Raw genomic sequence first — 24,476 nt, 5'->3', positions numbered from 1 at the left:
TTTATCATATCATACTAGACTTTGTGTATGTATTATCATTCATTTTATCAGTAATAGATGAATTGATAAATTATCATAAGAATAGGGTTTTCACTCCCAATCTCTGAAACAAAATCAATTAAAAATTAAATAAACGATTTGCTCCTGCGTAAATTCTTGCACTAATTTGTCAGGAGCAAATTAATTATAAAAAACTGTTGCCTGACAATGAACTGAAAATAAATAACGTTGAAATTATAAGAATAGCAAGGGCTTATTTGGAACAGACTTTTTTGTGTATTGTTGTACTTCAAGGAGTTGTAGGAGATTTTTATTATTACGTTTAGCTGTAGTAAATATTATTGGAAATAATAATAAATAATAATAATGAGTTTTTAATTATATGAAATGCTATACAACAAATAATAAATAAATAATATAAAACATTATATATTCCATTATTATGATAATAGTACATCTACTTGTATATGTTATAAATACATACAAAGAAAAATAAACGACAAATTTTTCCTGAAATTATTTATATCAAAATGAAAATAGAATAACATAGGAAATCTTTGACTTTGATTCAACTAAAATAATATTTATGTGCATCTTGTCGTGAATTTGAATTAGCGAAGGCTTATTTGGAACAGAATTTTTTGAGTACTGTTGTACTTCAACGAGTTGTGGGGAGTTTTTTATTATTACGTTTAGCTGTACTAAATATTATTGGAATAATAATAAATAATAATAATAACGTTTTTAATTATAAAATGTTATACAACAAATAATAAATAAATAATATTAAACATAATATATTCCATTATTATAATAATAGTACATCTACTTGTATAGATGTTATAAATACGAAGAAAAAAAAACTACAAATTTTTCCTGAAACTATTTATAAATAAAAACAAAATAACATAGGCAATCTTTGATTTTGATTCAACTAAAATATTATTTATGGGCATAATATAAGGAAAACTGACTCTAGTCGTGAATTTAAATTCATTAGTGGAATTTTTCAAGATATGAAAAAATTTACATATTGACAATTATAAAAGTAATATATGGGATGAAAATATAAAGGGTAATGTTAGTTGAAAAATAATAATTTTATCATCATAGTAAAAGGCTATTAAAAATTATTGACATATAAATAAGTCTGCATTTCATTTTTCCCCTTACAGCAGTATCTTTGAAGCTGTTAATAATTTAAATTACGTCTAAATTGAGACGTCAGTGGTAAATTTCCCATCGGTGCATTCAACTAACCCAAGAATATCCTCATTAAAATCCCATAAAAATCATAAGGGTTGGAAATTGGAAGTAGTGTGCCAATTGGCACAGTTGGTGGTGATCATATCCATACTGCTCATACCTATGTGCAGGAAAAACTGAAACCAGACTGGAACCGATGTTTGACCTTTCCCCCTAAATATAGAAACCTGCTTATATCAACTAATCCTAGTCCTCATCATAAAAAATTATCCCTTCATTAAAACCCATCCCAATTTTGACTTCGAAGATTGAATAGACCGATTCTCTCGGTCCCACAGCTGAGCCCACATGTGCAAACAGGGGGTTGGGACACCCCTATACCCGTCGTAACTCACCACCGCTGCGCAGATCTTTCGTGCTTAAGGACCCGACCAACTGCAACAAATGACAATCCCTTCCAGGGATCATAATTACAACCCGCCGGCTACTCAAATCGGTCGCTCGTAGAACTTTCAGTTCACTCATTCAAACAATCCCAGATTGCCTTGGAACGATCATAGCACGACAGGCAGCTGTTTTGTACGTTAGAACGCGCAGCCGCGTCATTTAAATCGCACCAAATTTGAAGTTCGGAAGTAAACAAACCGGAGAATTCGCCAAAATAGGGAGATTTACAGAAAAAACGTTTCGCCAGTGTTTTTGAGACTTATGCGGTAACCGAGATGAACTCAAGGATTTCGAAAAAAATTCGTGAATGAAACAAATAGTGTTTTTAGTTTTATTCAATTCTGTGCTTTTGAATTGTGCGGAAAAATGTTGGTAGCTGCACCTTATCCTAGCTTTGATGGGCCGAAAATTATCGCAGGAATTAGGAAAAAGGATGTCATAGCACCTACTCCAAATATTAGACCAAGATTATCAGGTACGGACTTTTCAAAACAAATGGCATAATTTCTCTGAAAATTTTCATCCCAGAAAAATAATTTGTTAAAAGATGATCGATAATGATAATTGAAACGTCGATCAAAGAGATATTAATATGGTGTTTATGTACCGGACAAATAGTAGCTGAAACAATGTGAAGTGAACACTGAAACTTGTATTTAAATTTAATTGCAAATGCATAATTAATAGAATTATCCTGTCAAAAAGTACGCTAAAGTTATTCAACGCATTCGACGATCGAGAGAACAAAATATGCTGTAAGAAGTTTCATTTAATTCAATTGATTGATATCCCCAACAACGATATCTCTTTCATCTATTTATACCAGTTTGAATTCATTCAAATTTGATCGAAATATATTCAGAATTTCAATATTTTTAATATACATACGTCAACTGGTGAAAGCTTTTTCCCATGTGATAAATCTACCAGAAATGTCTCCTGGCAAACTGTTTGTTATGTATTTCCATGAATTATTCAGTAAAACGCCTCTAATTTTTTTCATTTCGCTAACATAGGATGTAATGCAAATTCTGCAACTTGCTCGTTGAGTTGAACGATATGTTTCTTGCAAAAAGTGGGAATTTTATTGTCTAATTAGCATGAGGAAGCGACCACATTATTTCCATTTTGATCGAATTCATCGATATATTTCGATTTTTATTACATCCATTCTATGATGTCTAAATGTCCAAAAATTCTCATAGTTTATATTTTTAGACACGAATATTCAGTAATGACCTGATAATAATAGTTTATTTTGAATAAAACTACCTCAGTTAAAAAGAAATTTCAACATTGAATAAACAAAAGAAAATACAAATGAATATCAAAGCTACATATAAGATTTAAGATCATAAATATGCGAGTAAACACAACTCAACAGGAAAACAAACAGTTAACACAAAAAAATCAAAGATCTAACAAAAAGGATCTAAATATTAAAAAAATAATACAAGTTTCTTGAATAGGACCAATGTTATCAAAGTGTCAGTACTATCAGATATCTTATTGAAAACTAAACATGTATAATAAATGTAATGCAGATCTATAGAATGAACTATTTTTCGCAAAATAAAGATGAAGTGCCTGAGGTGGTATTGGTGAAGTAGGAGACCTAATATTTGAAATAAGGATTATATCTTAAATAATAGGTTGAACACTTCTTTCTTCATCGTATGCTTTATTGGAAAAATTAAAATATATCCGATCTTTTCCCAATTCAGAGTTTATCATTAATCGGCGAAAAAATAGAGTAGGAAAACCAGATAGTTTCTCATTATGTCCTTGTTATTTTTGACGTACAATATTAGTCGTATGATATCAGAAAACAGCACCTACTAAACGAAGAGGTGGTAACGTCTTATCTCTGTTGTCTGAAAGGCAATAAATTCATGATATTATAGCCTCCAACTCGCTTCATGTGATATGTGGATAGATATTTTTTTAATTATCGACAGAACCCTCGCAGCTTGAGAAAAATTAATAGGAACATAACAATCACCGTCAAGGTAGCTGGATATAATTTTTTTCAACAAGTAAAATGAATTGGCTAGTTCATATCTTCTCCATCTTCGTTTATTCAATTCAATCCCCTCTCAACACAATGTGTGAATGGTTTTCTGGAAGTAACATAGGAATGACTACCTATCAAAGAATACCAGTCTCACCCAAGGGTACTGTCTTCACGCACAATTAAACCCAGGGTGGATTGAATGTCATATGATATATTATGGTAATTGTACGTGTTTTTTGTGGGGTCGAATAGAAACGATGTTAGAGACGCCCAGGTGAAAAAATTTGGAATCTGGCTGGTCATTATATACGGAGATAAATATTATGGCTTCTAGACTCAATTCACTTTTTTCGGGGGTTTATAAATGTGGAAAATCTGACATTATGTCTAGAATGGTACTGAAGAATTTACTTGTAATACCTTAAAACTAATTAGGACAAACACTCTACGTTGCTTTCACTCAGAAAAGAATTTGTAATCTGGATAAAAATAAAGATGGACGAATATGAATGGCAGTCATTTTTAACCTCTAGATTTTTTTATTTATTTATTTATTTATTTATTAAAAGCGGTGTCCTTGAACACATAAATCGATGATTAAACAGAAAATGATTGATCCTTTGTTGAATCTGAAGATTCTTTGTGACAATATCAACAGTTATACGCCAATAGAAGGACTGTTAACAGAGTTTCTTATTTTCGTCTTCAATTTCTAGTTCCTTGTTGGAGATAAACAAAGTAGAATTAAAGATGAAGCACCTTGAATTCTCGAAGAATCGATCTTTATTTTAAACCAATCAATGTAGCTCTGAAATCATTGTATTTTTTGAACCGATTAATAGAAGTTGAAAAATTAAATGGACGACTCAGAGGAAGAATCAGAATCAACTAGATTTGCCTATGATTCGATTCGAAAAATATTGGCAAAAATTGTTAGATATATAAGTATTTTCTCTGATATATTACTTGGATAAACCATGAAACCTCGCATGAAACACTTTCAATTTCTGATGTGTATGAACTAAGATATCTACACTCCATATATTCGAACAGATCGTTATTGTAAGAGTATAAATAACACTCATATCTATATCTGTAGATTTCTCCTAATACGAAACAATTTACCAGAAGAATTCAAACGATTAATTGTCCTTAATGAATATGATCTCGATAGTTCCATGTTCTATTGAAACTCGAAAAATTGCTAGTTTTCACTTAATAAATTGAATTGTTAATGGCATCTCCGGATAAAATTTGTCACACCATATAGTTCTACACTTATAGCTGCCATTAAAAGGAATTCCCTAGTATTTATAGCAAATGAAACAATCCGCGTGGAACAATTAAATTGAAAACTTTTCACTGCTAGGAGTGCTAGGACGTAATAATTGTGCCAGATGTAATAAGGTCAACATGCGATTGAATCCAACCAAACTTATATGGAATCACACGGTATTTCACGAACATTCATCAAACAAACATGCTTGAGATCAAAATATAATTCAACACATTTAATCGCATAAATTAGTGAAAATAAAATAGAATTCCTTAATAATAAATTAAGAGAATTTGTTACAATAGTAAAATCAGAATATGAAACATCGTGAACTTCTGTTCTTCCTCCAGGTTGAAGAAGCAAGTTCTTTCATTTGACATCGACATAAGAGATGTCAGTCCTGCTTCTTGTCTCAGCGTTTAGTAGAAGCCACTTGTTACTCCAATAAAAAATCCAGACCCCATTATACGAATAGTAACCTCGATAAATCTCTTGCCCAATCACATAAAACAATCTGATATACTTTATTAACCAGACCTCACAACAACAGTTCAGATTATGTCATCGATTACTGATCCATTCCAATTGAATCCACTCAAGAGTTGAAATTCCAAAAAATGTTGTGGTTGCCATTTTACATGTTAAAAATCCGCTGGGCTTCCAGATGGAAGCCGATATACCCATTCAATTTGTTCTGAATCGATTTTTGCATAATAACAGGGTATAATGTTATATATTCCTCATAGATGGATGGGTTATGAATAGTTTAATCACAGGCAGACGTTATAAATCATAAGGTTTTGACAGGGACCGCTTTCTAGAAGACTGACCATCGTGGCTGCTCTTGAGGAAATTGAATATTATCTTGCGTTTGATATATCGCGAATTCTAATGAAGTGATTGCCTCCATCTTAACCGTTCTACTTTCATTTGTTGAAAAAAGCGTGCGGAAACAGTTTTTTGCCAAATTTCTGGCTGATCTACATCGGCGGCCACAATATCAATTGTATTTCGTAGAAAAATCCTTATAAGTTTCCAGAAAAGTTTGATTTCAAGTAATAATTCAATAATTTGCTTCAAAATTCCAATAGTGACTTGAACCTAGAAATGTCAAATCACCCTGCCAAAACCTTACAATTTGTTAAATTTTTATTACAATGTATCACAGTATGTGAGAATTTCATTACACTTCACACTCCCTAGTTACATATGCATATTTAGTGTATAAAATATTCTGAGGTTCTGTATTTCAAGAGCTACTAATTTCATATTGAAATATTTTATTATACCAGAGCACCTGATGCTGAATGGTCATGAATTTTGGGATTTGAATTGATCGATCAGTTGCTATAAATTTGTAATAAATTCTAGTCCAAATCCCACTTAGCTATCACAATTACTTCATAATACAAATGTAACAAATTGTAACATCCTCTTTTTGCAGGGTGATCTGGTTTGTGTAAGATTAAATTACTGATTCCAGTTTACATTCTCAAAAATATAATTAATTTAATTAAGTGTACTTGCAGATTGTCACATCTCCCGGCAATTAATTTTAATATACAGGGTGTCTGTAAACAAATAAACAAAGGACTTAAGGAGATGATTCCTCGATAAAAATAAGCAGGGGTAGTTCCTATAAATTTTTTTCCAAATCAACCTCCCTTCCAAGATACAGCCTTTGGAAGGCGATGACGAGTAGACAGTTTTTAATTTTTTTACGGGTTCTAAAGAACACTAAGTCATAAAACTATACATAATATAAAGCACTCCCACAATTATTTTAGATCTCATGACTTTATTATTAGGGGTTGAAAATATCAAACCCTTATGGTTTTTCTTCAAAAATTGTTTTCGTGGTGTAGATTTTCTAAAAATAAAATTTTCCTATAATTTCCCATTCAATTCTGGAGAAAAAAAGTCTCTTGCAAGAATTTCGATACAGTCGATACTTTTCTTGGAATAAATAAAAACTTACAAGCAGTTCTGATCACTGTTCATTCCATTTCATCGAATAAGTGTTCTATAGAATGACTACATCCCTCTCTGCCTCATAGACCTTCGTATACTGCTTGTAAGTTTTTATTTATTCCGAGAAAAGTATCGACTGTATCGAAATTTTGCAATTTTATATTTTTTCCAGAATTGAATGGGAAATCATCAGAGAATTTTATTTTTCGAAAATCTATCCCACGAAAATCATAAAGGGTTGTTATTTTCAACCCCTGATTATAAAGTTATGGGTACTAAAAAAATTGTGTGAGTAACATCTACTTAGTGCTTCATGTTATGTATAGTTTAATAACTGAGTAACTGAGTGTTTTTTAGAACCCGTAAAAAAATTAAAACTGTCAACTCGACATCGCTTTTCAAAGGCTGTATCTTGGAAGGGAGGTCGATTTCGAAAAAAATTTATAGGAACTACCCTTGCTTATTTTCATCTAGGAATCATCTCCCTAAGTCTTCGCATTTGTTTACAGACACCCTGTATAATTCAGAAGATTTTTAAAAAGTAGATTTTTTCGTCTGATGAAGGAGTCTGATATAGACTCCGAAACGTTACAAAGAATTATAATTTCAACGTTATTTATTTTGAGTTCATTGTCAGGCAACAATTTTTTCTAGTTAATTTGCTCCTGACAAATTAGTGCAAGAATTTACGCAGGAGCAAATCGTTGATTTCATTTTTAATTGATTTTGTTTCAGAGATTGGGAGTGAAAACCCTAAAAAGTTTATGAAGACACCCTGTATAAGCGTTATTTTTTCGCAAATCGTTATGAATATCGAAAAAAACAAATTAAGTTAATATACTTCAAAATAACCTCGAAACTACCCATAAATCACTTGAAATTCCTCTGTTGAGAAAGTCATTAAAATCTAGAACAATAATTGCCATCAAACTTTTATGTCCACCTATAAAATCTTCAGTGAACTTAGAAGAGTACCAATCAACTTATTCGATGTTAGCCTTTTAATATAATTAAGCATTTCAGTATTGTTTATTTCTAATTCGATCGTTATTTAATTTTTTTCACTTGCCTACGGTCAGTTGTGAGTGCAAAAATTCGAGTAATTCAGTCGTTATATGCTCTTTATCTATCTTGTTGGAAGAAGGATTTAATAGCCTTTGTCCACTTTGTGACCACAACCCTAGCTTGGATATTTCTCACATTCGACATCCATTCTTAAACGTCATCCCACATTAAATTCATCCGAGCATGTTTGATCACCCCTACAAAAAACACAAATCTGGTATAACCGATTCTATTAAGAATTCAGCGGGTAGAATAGGGTAGTAATAGCGGTAGCCAGTCTCACACGGAGAACCTCGAAGGAGTAGTTGTAAAGAAAATACACATTAGCAGACCCTGATGGTGGTAAGAATCACAGGGTGTCTAGAATGGGTGTGGCGCAAGTGCTGGTTGAACAAAGGATGGAAGTAACAGGGATTTCCTAAGGGAACTTGAGTACCAGACGTTGGTATAGGGACAAAGAGATAGGGATATGGTAATTTTCACATCAATAAGGATGTGTGATGTCATTTCCATATGGGCGTCATGTTTTGTTTGCAAAAATCAGCTCAGGATTGTGGATAATACTCAATTCAGTGATTGTTATCGTACATTTGGAGTTTGACAACATCTGAGCTTAGAAATAAGGGTTTCTTCTTTAGAAAAAGTGCTATGAGGGTTGACTAGAGCAGCAATTATTTCAGGTAAGCTGTATCATGGGAACTTGAGAATTCTTTGATCTGATATTCAATTTCTTCAACCAGAAAATGATCTGTCTATTATTCGGAGTACGAAAAACTCGAAATAGTTATTTTTGTCGTGTAACTAGGACAAAATTCGGACGTGTTCAAATTTGTCTTTTTCAAATACCACCGCTTCAATCCACTTCCGCTGACCGGAGACATCTACGTGACTACCTAATACTTAAGCCGAATTTTACCAACTCTACCATAAATAGCAAGACGGACTTCCTAAAGTAGTATTTTATCAGCCAACAAAAGCTTCCAATAGGTCTAGGAAATGGATAATACCCCAAATCGATAATATACAACACCAATTCTCTTTTACTCGGGACCTATGCTATTTTTCCAGTCTGTATGGAAGTTTTGACATGGACTGTTGTTATTGAGGGAGCTGAACAACTGGTCAAATCGTTATTGGGAAAGAATGGAACAAAACTTTCTAAACCGTTGGACTTTTATTGTAGTAGTCATCAATATACTGTGAGGGCTCATTTAATTTCATAATATGGTGACTCCTACCATTTTTTACAGCCAGAGTGCTTCAGGGAAAAAGGAAATACACTGCGCAAAAAAATTAACGCACATTATGGAAATCTCAAATTTATTCTACAACTGAGGGTGTTCTCAATGATAATTATTTCTATCAGAATTATGCATGCATATGTTATCCACTTTCAACGGTTTTCTTCAATACAGATGTTTTTTCCCAGCAGGAATAAAAAAAGATGATATTATCAGATTTTGAATGTATTGGCTCCATTCTAAAATCAGTGGTTCTCGATCAATTCTAGTGATCAATAGTTTTTCTTTCGTTTGATTTTTTACACTCGATCGCTATGCAACGCGAAACACGCAATTTGACCCAAGAGGAATGTGCCCAAGCGGTAGTTTTGCGAGAAGAAGGGTGGACATACACAAGAATTGCAGAAAGGTTTGGAGTTTCCCATACAAGTGTGTCCAGAATGTTGCAGCGATTCAGGGAGACAGGTATGAATGTCCGAAGACCAGGACAGGGTAGACCACGGGTAACAACTGCCATTCAAGAACGTTACTTGAGAGTTTCTTCGTTGAGACAACGGTTTGCAACCGCTCGCCTCCTTCAAATTCAGCTTGAGCAAACTCATGAGGTGCAATTTAGCACTCAGACAAAGGAAAAAGCCTCAGAGAATATGATTTAAGGCCTCGTGTCGCGGCAAGAGGCCCAGCTCTTACCCCAGCCCATCGAAGGGCGCGTTTGGATTTTGCGAGAGAGCATAGCTATTGGGAAGAGGCCGATTGGGAAAGAGTTCTCTTCACAGATGAGTCTAGATTCTGCCTCTACCATTGTGATCGACGTTCCCTTGTATACAGACGTCTACATGAATGATATACTCAGTGCAATTTCCTGAATACTACTGGTTTCGGGCAACGATCGATTATGGTATGGGGTGGAATATCTTTGACTGCTCGCACAGACCTAGTGGTCGTTGATAATGGAGCTATGAATGCTGATAAGTATATAAGGAACATTCTTGAAGAGCATGTAGTGCCATTTGCCCCATACATTGGTGAAAATTTCATTTTTATAGACGATAATGCCAGACCCCATCGTGCGCGCATCGTTCAGGAGTACATTGAAGAGGTTGAAGTCTCTCGAATGGAATGGCCAGCAAGTCCAGATCTCAATCCGATTGAGCAGGTTTGGGACAACCTCAATAGAAGGCTGAGAAGTTCAGAAAATCATCCAGCTACTCTTAATGACTTACTAATCCAACTCGGAGAAATCTTGGAAGGATTAGATCAGAACATTTTAAGATCACTCATTTTGAGTATGAACAGTCGTTGCCGAGCTTTTAGTAACGCAAGGGGTGGAAATACCAAGTATTAAAGCACTTATCAGCATTTCAGTATTTTGGAAACTGTTCATTTCTCTTCTTTCACATAAGATTCGGTGAAATCCTAAATTTTTCTTCCATTTAATGTGTCTTGTTTCGTTCAAAACCTTCCCGAGAGAACATAAAAAATAAGTTATAAAGTCAATGTATAGTTAACTTTCATTAAAATAGAGATTTTCAGAATATGCATTAATTTTTTTGCGCAGAGTAGTTGACATCGAAGTTTTCACAAGAACGTGTTGAGATTTTTACTAGTTTCGACTCTGAAAAAAATTTAAAGCCTGTGTAGTGAAATCTAACATATTTTGTTACAAAAGTTGTATGCCTGTGAAGAGGACAATTAAGCTTTAAAATGATACGATCTTTAGTACATAAACCGCTATACTTCCGCAGGGATAGAAACTAGAAGATAGTGAAAGTAACCAAAGATTGTCCTCTTCGATTCTGAGGTTGTACTTATTTCATTTTCTAGTTACTTTTCAATGTCAGACAGTGTATAAAAATGTATGAAACTATTTGCCTTTTTTCTTCAGTGTCCTTCAAAACAACCCTGATTTTAGTTCACTCTTCATTAGAAATATACGGAGAATGAGCTCTACTTTGTTCATCTTTTGGATGCACTAAAACAAAATAATTTCTCTTTGACCAGTTGTGTTCCTCTCAGACTGTCTCTTTTATTTCAGCCTAGGGGTGAAATGCAGGTCAATTTCCGGTGTAGGACTCAAGCCCAAATTGCCCGGAATTTTATTACTTCACGGGTGAATAACCACGTAACGCACAACAAACGTGTATATGGCACAGAAAGCAAGGATCATTATGGGGCTTAGAGAATTTCCGATAAAATCATTAACAACCACCGGCGATGACCGTTGGGGTCACTGCTCTAAGCTAAGGGTTATTTGGTGGAAAACAATAAGTAGGAACAAGTGTAACAGGAATCTTGAGGGTTTATCGGTTCACTCATAAATTTAAAAGTAACCGATCGTGTTACCCAGGAAAAATCGTTTTAATAGAGTACGTTATTAGGCAGATGTATATTTTCACCACGTGTGGGCCATGACAGACCAACAGGAGAGAATAATTTAGGAAAGATCTTGCCCACCTTTCAGCGACAAAGGGGAGGTTTTATCGATCGCTGTCAAACTGATGGTTCTAGACCAGATGTTCTGTCAAAATGGAGTACATCTGGGTAATTCCAGATGGTTCACAAAGAAGTTAAACTTCTATAATTATAGTATAATTTCATTTTAGAGTACATACATATATCACTTTTATTTATTTTATTTTTTTTTGAGGTTTTTTTGTCATGAGATAAACTGCCCCTTTCAGCATATTTTCTTAAGGAAAATTCAACGATATATGGCATGTTGAAATATTGCAAATTTTGGCAATAAGTTAGATCGAGTCTCTAGAACCGCAATGTCACGTGACTATCGCTTCTGCGTGAGTTTTTAAAAGGAGGAAAATACGCGTAAAATAGTGTTGAACAATGATGTAATTACAAAAAACTTAGTTTCAAGAGTTGGGTTCTTTGAATTTTTGGTATTTTTATGGTACGTAATGGCCATAATGAGAAAACTGGAAGACGTAGGTGATATCTTGTGTTCGAAAAAGATTAATCAATTCAATGAAAAAATTCATTTCATTCGATAAAACTGTTTGTGGGTTTGTGAGATAGAACTAAAAATAACATTTTTCATGGTTTGTCAACAGCCTGTATCTTATGAACTGAGCCGATTCGGAAAAAATGGTAAAGAAAAAAAGTGTTTTTTCTGGCCTCAAGAATCTACTGTTAAAATATTTGCACGAGTCAATGACTCACCCTGTATAAACAATTTTATACGCAGTTCAAAGAAATTGTCATCAATATCAAAAAAAAGCAAAAAAATGCTCCATCTACTATTAAAATATCAATACGAGTCAAAGACTCGCCCTGTATATCTGATCATTCTTAGAAATCAGTCCAGATTTTGAGATATCAATTCAAAAAATTCCATAATGCATCTTGAAATTTTTTTATTTAATCAATTTTTAGGAGTAAAGAGTTGATATCCGATACAAAAACACACATTGTAAATGAACCATCCAAACAACAAATCAACTACCATCCTCATTATTGATTCTAACGTTGTTATGCCAGCGTTATCATATGATTAATTTCGCATCATCATATGGATATCACCATTATTCCTGCCATTATTTACATTGTTCTCAACAAGATCTACATTATCCTCTACCCGCTCATAATCGAATAACAAATTGCAAATGACAGAAGATCGTCCAATAAATCATCAGCGTATCCAAGTGGCTCACGTCTGACTCAATTGAGCTTAAGAAGTTTGTTCCTCCGAAGAACCCTGATGATTTGCTGATTAACCCAGATTGGAGATTGTCAGAGCAGTGGCTAAATTAGTGGAAAGCAATTTGTTGCATAACAAGGACGTTCTGTTGTTGTTTCTTACGTTGTAATTGAAATGCATGATGGAAGATGTGGAGAATCACTCACTGAAAAATTTTTCTCGGTGTTCTTGTATATGAGGTAACGCGACCTACGGTAAAGAGAAAATTAGTCATTATTTTTAAGTAACTCCAGTTGTTTCATCAGTGATTACTCTTCTTCCTGTGTCTTTGGTAGAGGTTTGAGAGTTAGTTAAACAAGGTAATGAGCGCCTGAGAATGGAATCAATTATTCCCAGATATCTTCATCAAGTGTTCAGAGCATAGTCGAATCTAATGATGCTATACACTGTATACTCCATTCACTTTTATTTTAGCAGTCGGTTGGCTATGGAAATTTGACACATTTCACTCTGTATAGTACGAAAATGTGGGGTTATGACGCTTGTCAAAACATTTTTGGGTTTTAAATCAACGCTATGTTGCCCGTTTCACGTAAAAGTTTCTGTTATTACGTATTTTATCACAATGTCGAATCTCTTCGGAAAATATGTGACGAACATAATTGAAGTTGATACAAACTGACTGAAGGCATACCAAATCCAGTTATTTGCAAGGAAAATACAAGAGAACAGTATAATATCATAATATGCACTAGCTTGAGGAGAGTTAATGTTCGTTATCTTCTTTGACTAAAGTTTGAATACGTTACATCAGTTGTATAGATTTCAAAAATATTAACCCGAAGAAGAAATGCATATGTTGCAGTGGTTGGGAATGGGTATCTCCCGAAGGAATTAACAGATAATTACAAGAATGTTAAATTCTTCAACAAAAATCATCTTGCATCAATATGAGTAAAAGGAATAAAAGGAAGTTTCAATCAAGATGAACTTCACCTTTGAACAAAAAATTTCACATGAATAAACAGTTAACAGGACAATAGGCGCGTATTTGTGGCTGTTCATCTTAAAACATTGATATAATAATAATAATTAGGTATTTATTGGTACCTTAAGACATTTACAATGTATAGGACAAGTCAAATGAAAAATAGAAAAATCAATTTTCGGGAACATATTCTACGATGACATTCATCGAAAATCCTGTAGTAAACTTTTCGCATTAATTCACTCAAACATAAAATTCTCAAATGCCACCACTTTTTTGGGTCTCCCAATAGAAAGAAATTCACAATCTTTCTGACTGTGGAAATATTCAGCTGAAATATAAGTCGTTTAGATTCAGATGAAACATTATATAAATTCTCTTACATTGAATATGTTCGCTACCGTCTGACGTATTGTGGATTTTAGAATATCAGGGTATAACTATTTGAATGAGCGAACCTGAATTCTAAATAGCACTTCCTGAAAACTTGTCTCTTTTTTCAATCACTTTCGGCATTTTCGTAATAAAAATTTATATTAGTTGTGGCAACGGCGTTATGACATTAATGACATTTCATGAGTGCCAACCTTACTCCGTTCTAGTTACAAAAACTTGAGAAAATTATTTCATGGCCAACCGACTGCTAAAATAAATGTGAATGGAGTATAGTTGTTCGATATTTACTAGTGTACTTCAAAAAACCTCCCCAAATTTCCCCTTGCAATCGTTTCCTGTTATTGTCGTGTTCGAATATTTTTCTGAGCACTTTTTAATAGTCTCCTCCACGATCCATTACGAGGATAATCAAGGTCCCAAATTAAGTTTGTGGTTTCATATTCGATTAGACTGTCCTTGGCTTCGCACGATCAGCGACTAAGTAGCTTCTAAATTATCAGTTTTTTGTGTATTTGGGTTAGGACGACCCACGTTTTATTATATCAGGAAATTTCGATTTTGAAGATTAAATTGGTTTTTTATCGGAAGAATGGGTTTCTGGGAATTGCATCGACGATTTCATTGTTGCCGATGAAGGGCGTACTTTAGATATGGATTATCTTGTGGCATGATGTTATTACATTGGTTCAGTTGATTATTTTATTTATAAATTGGTTTTGATAAGACATTTGGCTCCCTTATTGTAGAAAAATTTGGGAATTTTATGGTACCGATGAATTGATTCAACATTTTTCAGTCTATGAATTATTCTAGGCGCCTGCTGTTTTGAGTTGTTTTTGAATTTCCCCATAATCTCCGACCGATTTATTACCAACAACCCAAAAATATCATGAATGTAATTGTGGTAGATGAACCGTGCAGATTGATGCAACAAATGTTACATATAGCACCGAATTTCCAACTTTTATAGACGAAAATAGATCGAACCGAATAAATAAATATTGATTAGCTGCACATCCATCAAAATATTTGGTTTGGTAACCTTTGATGTCATAATTTTCGGAATGATGATAACCCGTATAGAAAGTTGATATTTTTGGGACTTCGTGTCTCTGTGACAATGAAATATTCATGAGATGCAGAAATACAAGATTTGGTTCGATTAATTGAATGGTTTCAAATGTACCTCTCTAGGAACCAACCCTAGATATTATTTGTCGTTTTTTATTCAAGTATTTCACTCTTTGACATTTTGTTGAAAACTGGGAGAATGTAACAAATCATATAATTTTCAATGCACATTCGAAATCTGTATCTAAGTGACACCATTGTATTGAAAAAAAATCATTTGATGGGATGTTCCTTCATATCGACGTCAGAATATAAATGACACTTATTCTAGAAATACGGCCATACTGATATGGTTCCAAAAAAAATTATAGAGTTGAAAGATAGTGAGTAAACGCCCCCATATCGCGACTACATTTTGGTCAGTGAAAACACACTTGACAATGAGATGGCGCTCGAAACGTACTTTCAATACAGAAAAACTGTTTAATAACAGTTTTCTGTTTTATAATTGAGGGGCGCGAAATTCGAATTATATTCCTTGTATTGAATTTTAATATCGACTTTGTTTAGACCAGAAAACAAACATCCTGAGCGATAAAACAAAAGTATGGTTTCGTTTTGTGATCAGGATGTTAGTTTTCATCATTTTTGGAATCAATTAATATCGATGAAGAACGCTGTTGGATGTGCAATTTTTTTATTTTCAATTCATAAAAAATTCACGAAAATTGGACAACAAATAAAGCTTTGGCTAGGACACAAAATTATATGGTCATCTGCTATATGTCGAAGGTGTTATTTCCTGTGCAATAGGTTGTTTTGAATTAATAAACTTAGTTGAATTTGTTCAATATACATATATCAGGAATTAATATGATATTCAATATACCATCATAGCATACAGATTTCAGTTATTTACATATGTATTATTTATAAAATTTTCAGAATCACACTTACAGAAGTATACAAGACTTGTGTGTTAGCCTGTCAGTATAGTTTATTTATACTTTTTTATGATTTACTTGTGATATATGGTCTCTTTATGACACAATATACAAATTGATTAATGAATGAACAAAACACTCACAGCAGGTTTCATAAAACTTTGACTTTCCAAACAACAATTTGACAGTCACTCGATTCCCAAATCGAAATCAATAAAACCTCAGCATTTCTGAATATATCGAAGGAATAGCAACTGAGAATCATAGAATGGGTCATAATTTCCCCTTAATAGGCCGTTCATGCAAGGGATGCTTTCTGCATACAACAATTTACGTGGATGAACAGTTCTCAATTGACTTGCAGTAAAGTGTTGACTGCACATGGTGTAGAGTAGTGTTTGTCTTAACGTCCTAAAAATTTTATCCACTTTGGAGCACTGAAAACTAAAATAAATGAATGACCGATTCACATGTTACGAGTTTTAATTCTTACACTTCCACTTTCTTCAGTTGAGTAAAAAACTTAATTTCGGAAAATCCATTTTATTAGTTGATCCAGAGTTCTTCACCATTCAATAATTTTCTAACGATATTTTGAGGTTTTCACCAAGAACATAAACAAAAAATTCAATAATCAGTAACAGAACGAGCTAGATAAAAAACAAGCTGCGAGAATCAAAACAATCAAAACCTCTCTGATCAAAATGGCCATCTGAAATCTTACAAAATTTTATGTATTTCTGCAAATGGCACTCAAATTAATATTTCTTGAAAACACACTTGACACACAGATGGCGCTCACATCTCTTCAGTCGTACAGTCACTGTATTTAATCGCTTCGTTTTCCATCTTTATACTCTATAATCTTTGGTTCAAAAAGCCACTACGCTTCAGCAACTCTTTCAATTTCTAAGTGAATAAGCGAATATACTAAGTGCTTTCTTTCCTCTTTAATAGCCCGATGTCAGAGTTTAAATGACATCTATTTCAGGGATACCTTGATGTTTTTATTGCTCAGGGTTTCAACAGCTGTAGGTTGACTAATTTTTTAATGCAATTTTGACCATCTTATAACTTCTCCATTTGTACAACAAGCTCACAGCGAAGAACTCTGACAAGAGCATCTAATTGGAGCGTTTGACCATTAAGGCATTATTTGTGCGGTGCACACTCATTTGCCAGTTTATTCTTCGGATTGTCTGCTTAATTGACAAAAAGACCAAAAGCGTCCTATCTCATAAGATTTATTACCGGAAACTGCAATTAGATAAAAGCCATAACTCATCTATTTTCACCTTGTCAACCGAGATAAACACAAGAAGCAATGTCACTCCATCCATGCAATCACGTGGGATTTGCAACTCAATCCTATAAATCCTGAAAATTGCTTTGAAAACCGTCTAACGAAAAACGTTAATAAATCTTTTCCTTGAACTTTCTCTTGCATTCGAGTGCGACATGTACTCGACAATTTTTCAATTACACAAAACGATGTAACTGTACCAAATAACAGTTCTCAATTACGCCGCCGCACCGTGGTGAATTATACAGCGCGTCCACTGACAAAACGCGGTAACTGTAATATATTATGGAATATGATAATATGTAAATAGATAGACGTGTGACCGTTTCTGCATGCGGAATCGAAAACAAGAAGGAGGATGTTCCAAATACGGCGATAATGGAGGCACACTTCCATAGCTCTTGGTTGGAATGTTTACATTCGAAGACGCGTTTTGTGGTATTGGACGTACTTTGACGTAAGGAATGCATCGATGACTAACACTCTTAGAAAACGGGGTTGTGATGGTTGATAAGTCAACAAGTCGTTAAAAAATACGTAAATTCAGTGAAACTTGGTATTATCGAAGTTATGAGAAGAAAGAGAGAGAATCAGATCATTCCAAAGGACTTCTTAAGGTCGTTAAAGGTTTTACGACAAGATTAGGTATGAAATTACTGTGGCCAGGGACCAAGTTGAAAGATAAAATATAGGCAATAGGAGAGCATGAGTGAATAGAATTTTTTCTTGTGGGACACAACGCAAGGTCCCTGAGAAAAACTTGTTTTCAATTTCAGAACATTCATAGAAAATCGGTACCCAAATTTGGAAAATATTTTCTATCCAATGTGAATATGTATCACCAACATTTACCTGTATCAATACATTTCTGAGTAAACTTATATTTTTCGAGGTGAACCTTATAGGAAATATTTGATCGAAAAATAGGTCCTGCAAAGTCCACGACACATATACAGCCTTCTTCAGAAGGCTGTATTCAGGGTGTATTTGAAGGTGAGACTTTTTTTTCAACAGAAGGTAGAACTGGTCAAAACGAAGCGTTTCACCAAAAATCACCTGTACAAAACTTTCAAAATGACAAAGTTGAAAAAAAATTTGAAAATGATTACTGAAATAGATCCTAATACGACCCTAGACCGTTTGTTAGCTGAATTATCGCAAAGCAGTGGGAAAAAACCTCCTGATTCGACCATGTGGTTTCGTTTAGGATATTGGCTCGTTCGATATTTACGTGGTAATGAAAATGGATTGCCGCATTGTTCTCATTATTTTTTAGTAACTTACACGACATTATGGAATGGCTTATTTCGATACCAACTGACAGAAGAGACTTAGGACACAAGTGTAAAAATAGAATAATACTCAAAAATCTCACCAATAAAATTCGTCTAAATTATTCACGAATTCATTCACAGTGGGCATCACAATCTTCTTGTTCGAACATTCCAACAATTGTCGTAAAAATAGGATGAAATGGGGAAACATCATAGCACTTTTTTAACGTAACTAACATAAGTACTTTCAAGAAACTGCCTCGATTTTCTACATTTTTTTCACCCTAAATTGCACGATACAACAATTATGATTTTCTCAAAAGTGACCTGATGCATCTAATCCGATGAACTTGGTACTGAAACATTAATTGTCCAGCCATATGTTTATGTTTTGTTTCGTTTTTGCTATACCGTAGTCACCTTCCACAGTCCCGTACTTGAAATTCAATAAAATTTTGTCGAATTTCTAGGGGTTGTATCTCAGGCATCTTGGATATTTTATATAGACAATTTTGGTGAAAGGACTTATTTTGATGAGTTCTACATTCCGCCAAAAATAGCTCACCTTTGAAGACACCGTGTATAGAGGGCTGTGAATCAACTATACAAAGGACTCAATCTAACCTCACCTTCACTTAGATGATTTGACGAATTAGAATACCTCCCCTAATTTAAACGAAAGTTTTCGGGAGAGAAAACTTGTTCACACAAACTATTTGCTATCGTAAGCCCTACCTCTATGATGAATACTTTTACGACAAAATTTAGCGCTTCATCAAATGGTACAACTACTTATATGTTCGAAATTCATCAATCATGTTTTCCTCAACACCGATTCGTCAGTCACACATCAAAGGGAGAATTTCACACGATTTGTAGCATAATAAGAAACGATAAACCAAATCATAAATTAAACGTCGATGGTATAAGGGTGCATTTTGCAGCTGTTCGAAGGTCGTTGAGTCTACACAGGGTGTTCCTAAATTGGGGGTGCAAAGAAAGAGGGGATAAAAAAGGCACATAAACATTGGATCGCAAACGTTTCGTTTTCGAAATACAGGGTGTTAAAGTTGGAATTTCTGGATTGGCATCACAATAGAAATACCGAGTTTGATTTGATGTGTTAAAACTAACAATGAGTTTATTCAACACAACACAACAAAAACAGCTCACTAACTGAATTTTTATGATAATTTTGATTTTTTTGAGGATTTAGAGAGAATCGTTCAAAAACTTTTTCTCGAAATCGGTAGCAGATACTACAAAAGTATAAGGGACCATAAAGTTTAGTAAAACAACAAAGATTCTTTTTACATTTTTCAAATTCGTAGGAGCTCACCAAAAAAAAGTTCTGGAGGAAAACAGTATGTCACATTGTGTGAACTATCAATTATAGTTGAATTTCAAATTTCAGTTGAATATCTTGTGAAGTGTGGATACTAGGTATAAGAGAAAAACTTGAAAAAATTCTTACTTTAATGAAAATTACTCAAGGAATACCCTCTTTTAGTTTGTACCTCCAAGTTACGAACACCCTGTGTAAATTATTTCAAATATTATGTATGTAACTTTCGTTGCGAAAAAATAAAGAAATAACTTTTTGCTCCAATTTCTCCAGTACTGAACGTTTTTACGAAAACCGTAAAAAAAAACACTATATTTATATAATTCGTGCTGAAACTTCTACATATTTCATTTTGGGAAGAATATCCTGCTTGTTACTAATAATGAATATTCTGCTGCTCCAGGCTACTATAATATACGAGTCGGAATATCAATTCTACACGAGAAATATTCAGAATAACATCCAAAATATCAAAAACCTCCGTTATCTAACAAAACAAATATTCTCTAATACGAACAAAACATGAAACTGAACAGTTATAAATAATTTGCGGAATACAAGTTTTTTTCAGGATACTTAAACATAATTTCTGAAGAGTTCCCGGTAGAAACGAAAAAAACAATAAAGGAAACGACCTCTTAATAACTCCAAAGATCAAATACCTACTGTACATCAGAAATATACCAAGTTCATGAGAGAGTCCGAACCTTTGAATACAATACAAACGAAAGTTCACTGCGCTCATTAACTATCGCTACAACATAAATAGTGCAAAATTTCTCAATGAGATGAGACAACATGTATAATTACCAACATCTGGTAATTACCGAAGATATGCCCATGAGATTATAGGGGTTTCACTGATGGGTAAGATTCCTGTTTCTCAACAACAGAAACAGGATATAAATGAATTGAGGGGTTTAGGAAGTTCGACATTTTCCTAACTACAATTATATTTCGGATTAATTTCAGACAGGACGATTTTGAAAATGATCTAGCCATCACCTGATGATTTTAAATACATATTATGAGGTAGAATACACTGGGTCTATTACAGGTAAAAAAAGGTTTCTTGAAACCCAGAATAAACATATTCATATTGTTTTTTTTTATTTACTGATGCAAATTATTTGAAATGATATTAATTCATACAGGATGTGAGAGATAGGTATAAGTCGTATATTTAAACAGTAGATTCTTCAGGTCAATAGAAACACTTTTTTTCTTAACCATTTTTTCCGAATCGGCTCAGTTTAAAAGAAATAGGCTGTTGAACAACGATAAAAAAATGTTATTTTTAGTTCTATCTCACAAACGGTTTCATCGAATGAAATGAATTTTGGAATATAGTTTTTCATTGACTTGATTAATCTTTCTCGAATACAAGATATCACCTACGTCTTTCAGTTTTCTCATTATGACAGTTAGGTACCATAAAAATACCAAATATTCAAAGAACCCAACTCTTGGGTACTTTGTCTGAACGCAACCCTATTAAAAAGATCCACAGATATGTTTTAATAGATTTAGCTTGTTATTATGAAGGGAATTTTGTTCCTCCAGGGGAGGCATAGCTCTTTAGGAAAATTTACAATGGCTATATCTTTTTATCAGGACCGAATAGAAAAAATGGTATGGGAAAAATATATTTCTTTTGGCCTCAAGAATCTACTGCTAAAATATTTGTAAGAGTCAAAGACTCTCTCTGTATACCTTCCATCAAGGATTGCTCATGGAACTGGTATACGTATATCTGAAAATTGAGGTAAAACAAAAACAGGTTATTTCACCTTTGGCAAAGATAAAAGTGGAAAAGTCCTAGCCTTTTCAAAATGTGTGGTACTTACTCCTCACTCTCAAAAATTTCACCATTTCTATTATTAAATCTTTCGTATTTCCAAGAATTTGGGAGAAATTCGTGGGTTCAATATACCATTATTTTCCCAGATCGAACTGTTATGGTTATTGAATTTGCTTACTCAACCGCTGTCTATTTGTTCTATTTTTCATTCTTACAACGTATTTGGCAACCTGAGCCAGAATACCTATGTTATATCACAACCAATTTATCTAATTAACCATTTCAAAACAACCAATTTTCATTCCACAAAATGTGAAACCGAATAGTTCGAATTTTCGTTTGAATCCTCCTCGTTTTTTCACAATCCCATGTACAGATTGAAACTATTTCTTCACCGAGTTGCATTTCCTGGAAATCTATGCCGTTCCAGATCTTCTGCCAATTTGGAGCGACTAAATTAAACATATCGCGTTGTATGCACACTTTGAAACGTAAAAATTGTAACAATTGTTCGAAACGGGGTTTATGACCTGTGAACTGAGCTTAGAAAACGAATTATCAGTGACAAATGTTGTTGCATTAATGATGCAACGACGAGGAATAACAAAGATGTTAATTTGTTGGGAGAAGTCGGTCTGTACCGTGTCAAATATTATATCCACTTTCTCAAGATGGGAAGTCAAGTTCTGCAATTTGTCTAAACTACATCATTAACTTTCTAGCTTCTTGAATATCGTTGAAAAAATCGAGCCAAGTGGGCTTCTGCTATAAAATGATGGTATTATGTGATGCTCATCAATCATCTTGAACGAATAGATTGAATTCGCAATTATTTCTTCTGCATTTCTCATCTCATTCATCTACTCTTATTTTCATCCACTTACTATTGAAGAGACACTCGTGTTTTTACACACAGTTCTGTCTCTACTATATTTTGAATGATTTATAGTGTTAAAAAACACCCTAAATCTCTTGTACAGGGTTTTTTCAAAATAAGTCGTTTAACCAAAAATTGTCTATATAAAATATCCAAGATGGCTGAGATACAACCCCTAGAAGTTCGACAAAATTTCATTGAATTTCAAGTACGGGACTGTGGAAGGTGACTCCGGCATCACAGAAACGAAACAAAACATAAACATCTGGCTAGACAATGAATGGTTCAGTACCAAGTTCATCGGATTAAATGCATCAGGTCATTTTTGAGAGAATCATAATTGTTGTATCGTGCAATTTAGGGTGGAAAAAAATATGTAGAATATCGAGGCAGTTTCTTGAAAGTGCTTATGTTAGTGCTGTTGAAAAAGTGCTATGATGTTCCCTATTTCATCCCATTTTTACGACGATTGTTGGAATGTTCGAACAAGAAGATTGTGATGCCCAATTTTATTGGTGAGATTCTGAAGTATTTTCTATTTTTAACACTTGTGTCCTAAGTCTTTTCTGTCAGTTGGTATCAAAATGAGCCATTTCATAAAATCGTGTAAGTTACTAAAAAATAATGAGAACAATTCGGCAATCCTAAGTTTCCATTTTCATTATAACGTAAATATCCAACGAGCCAATATCCTAAACGAAACCACATGGTCGAATCAGGAGATAGGTTTTTCCCACGGCTTTGTGATAATTCAGCTAACAAACGGTCTAGGGTCGGATTAGGATCTCTTTCAGTAATCATTTTCAATATTTTTTCAACTTTGTCATTTTGAAAGTTTTGTTTTGGTGAAACGCTTCATTTTTTGTCCAGTTCTACCTTCTGTTGAAAAAAAAAGCCTCACCTTCAAATACACCCTGTATAGCTGAGTCAAATGCACCTGATTTTGTTTTGATATCGGCGTTATAGCGTTTTGAATGTTCTTCAACCTTGACATCCACATAATGTTCTTCCTTGAGAACCAATTAATGGACGAAGGTGATTCTAATGAGTAACAAGGATATTTCAAACGAAGAATAAGGAAGAGGATCGATCCCAAAATCCTTTCAGGCCCGAGCCGATCGTTTCAGAGCTGTTGCCTCATCTGACAAAAAAATTAACGGAACTCCTACAAGAACTCATCGAATAAATCATGGCAAATTATTGATTACGCTACAAACGTACCATCTCATCCTTGAAATAATGAATAAATTTTGTTCATTTCACTATCTATCGAAGAATTATTGACTAACGCTGGCATTGAACCCATCGGAACAATACAACAATGGAATTTCAGCGATTAATATGTAGGAAATTATGAAAAATCATAAAAACACTAATGAGAAGGATGTACGAAATGATGAAAGTTATATCACGATCTTAAGCTACACGGGAGTTTGGTTACGCATTAGGATAATGTTGATTTGTTTATCGATATCAGATGTAGTTTGATTGATGAACAACTGTGCCATTGATTCTTTGTGTCAAGAATATATAGGGTTAGATCTGGGGATTGAAACGATACATCGCTATTTCACAAACGTCGATGTTGTTTCATTTGAAATTGCA

At 33.8% G+C, this 24,476-nt stretch overlaps 1 protein-coding gene across 1 annotated transcript in view; it reads left to right on the top strand.

Annotated features, from left to right (window-relative positions):
- The first annotated feature begins 1,729 nt into the window (after positions 1-1,729).
- LOC123317166 overlaps positions 1,730-24,476 on the top strand; it is a 53,601-nt gene continuing 30,854 nt past the window's right edge. Inside the window, exon 1 of the mRNA XM_044903556.1 lies at positions 1,730-2,128. Coding sequence (XP_044759491.1) covers positions 2,020-2,128 — 109 coding nt within the window. The 5' untranslated portion in view covers positions 1,730-2,019. The remainder of the gene's footprint in view (positions 2,129-24,476) is intronic.

This window comes from Coccinella septempunctata, chromosome 7 (assembly GCF_907165205.1).
Source record: "Coccinella septempunctata chromosome 7, icCocSept1.1, whole genome shotgun sequence".
Lineage (NCBI taxonomy): Eukaryota > Metazoa > Arthropoda > Insecta > Coleoptera > Coccinellidae > Coccinella > Coccinella septempunctata.
This window is presented reverse-complemented; position numbering and strand designations above follow the sequence as displayed.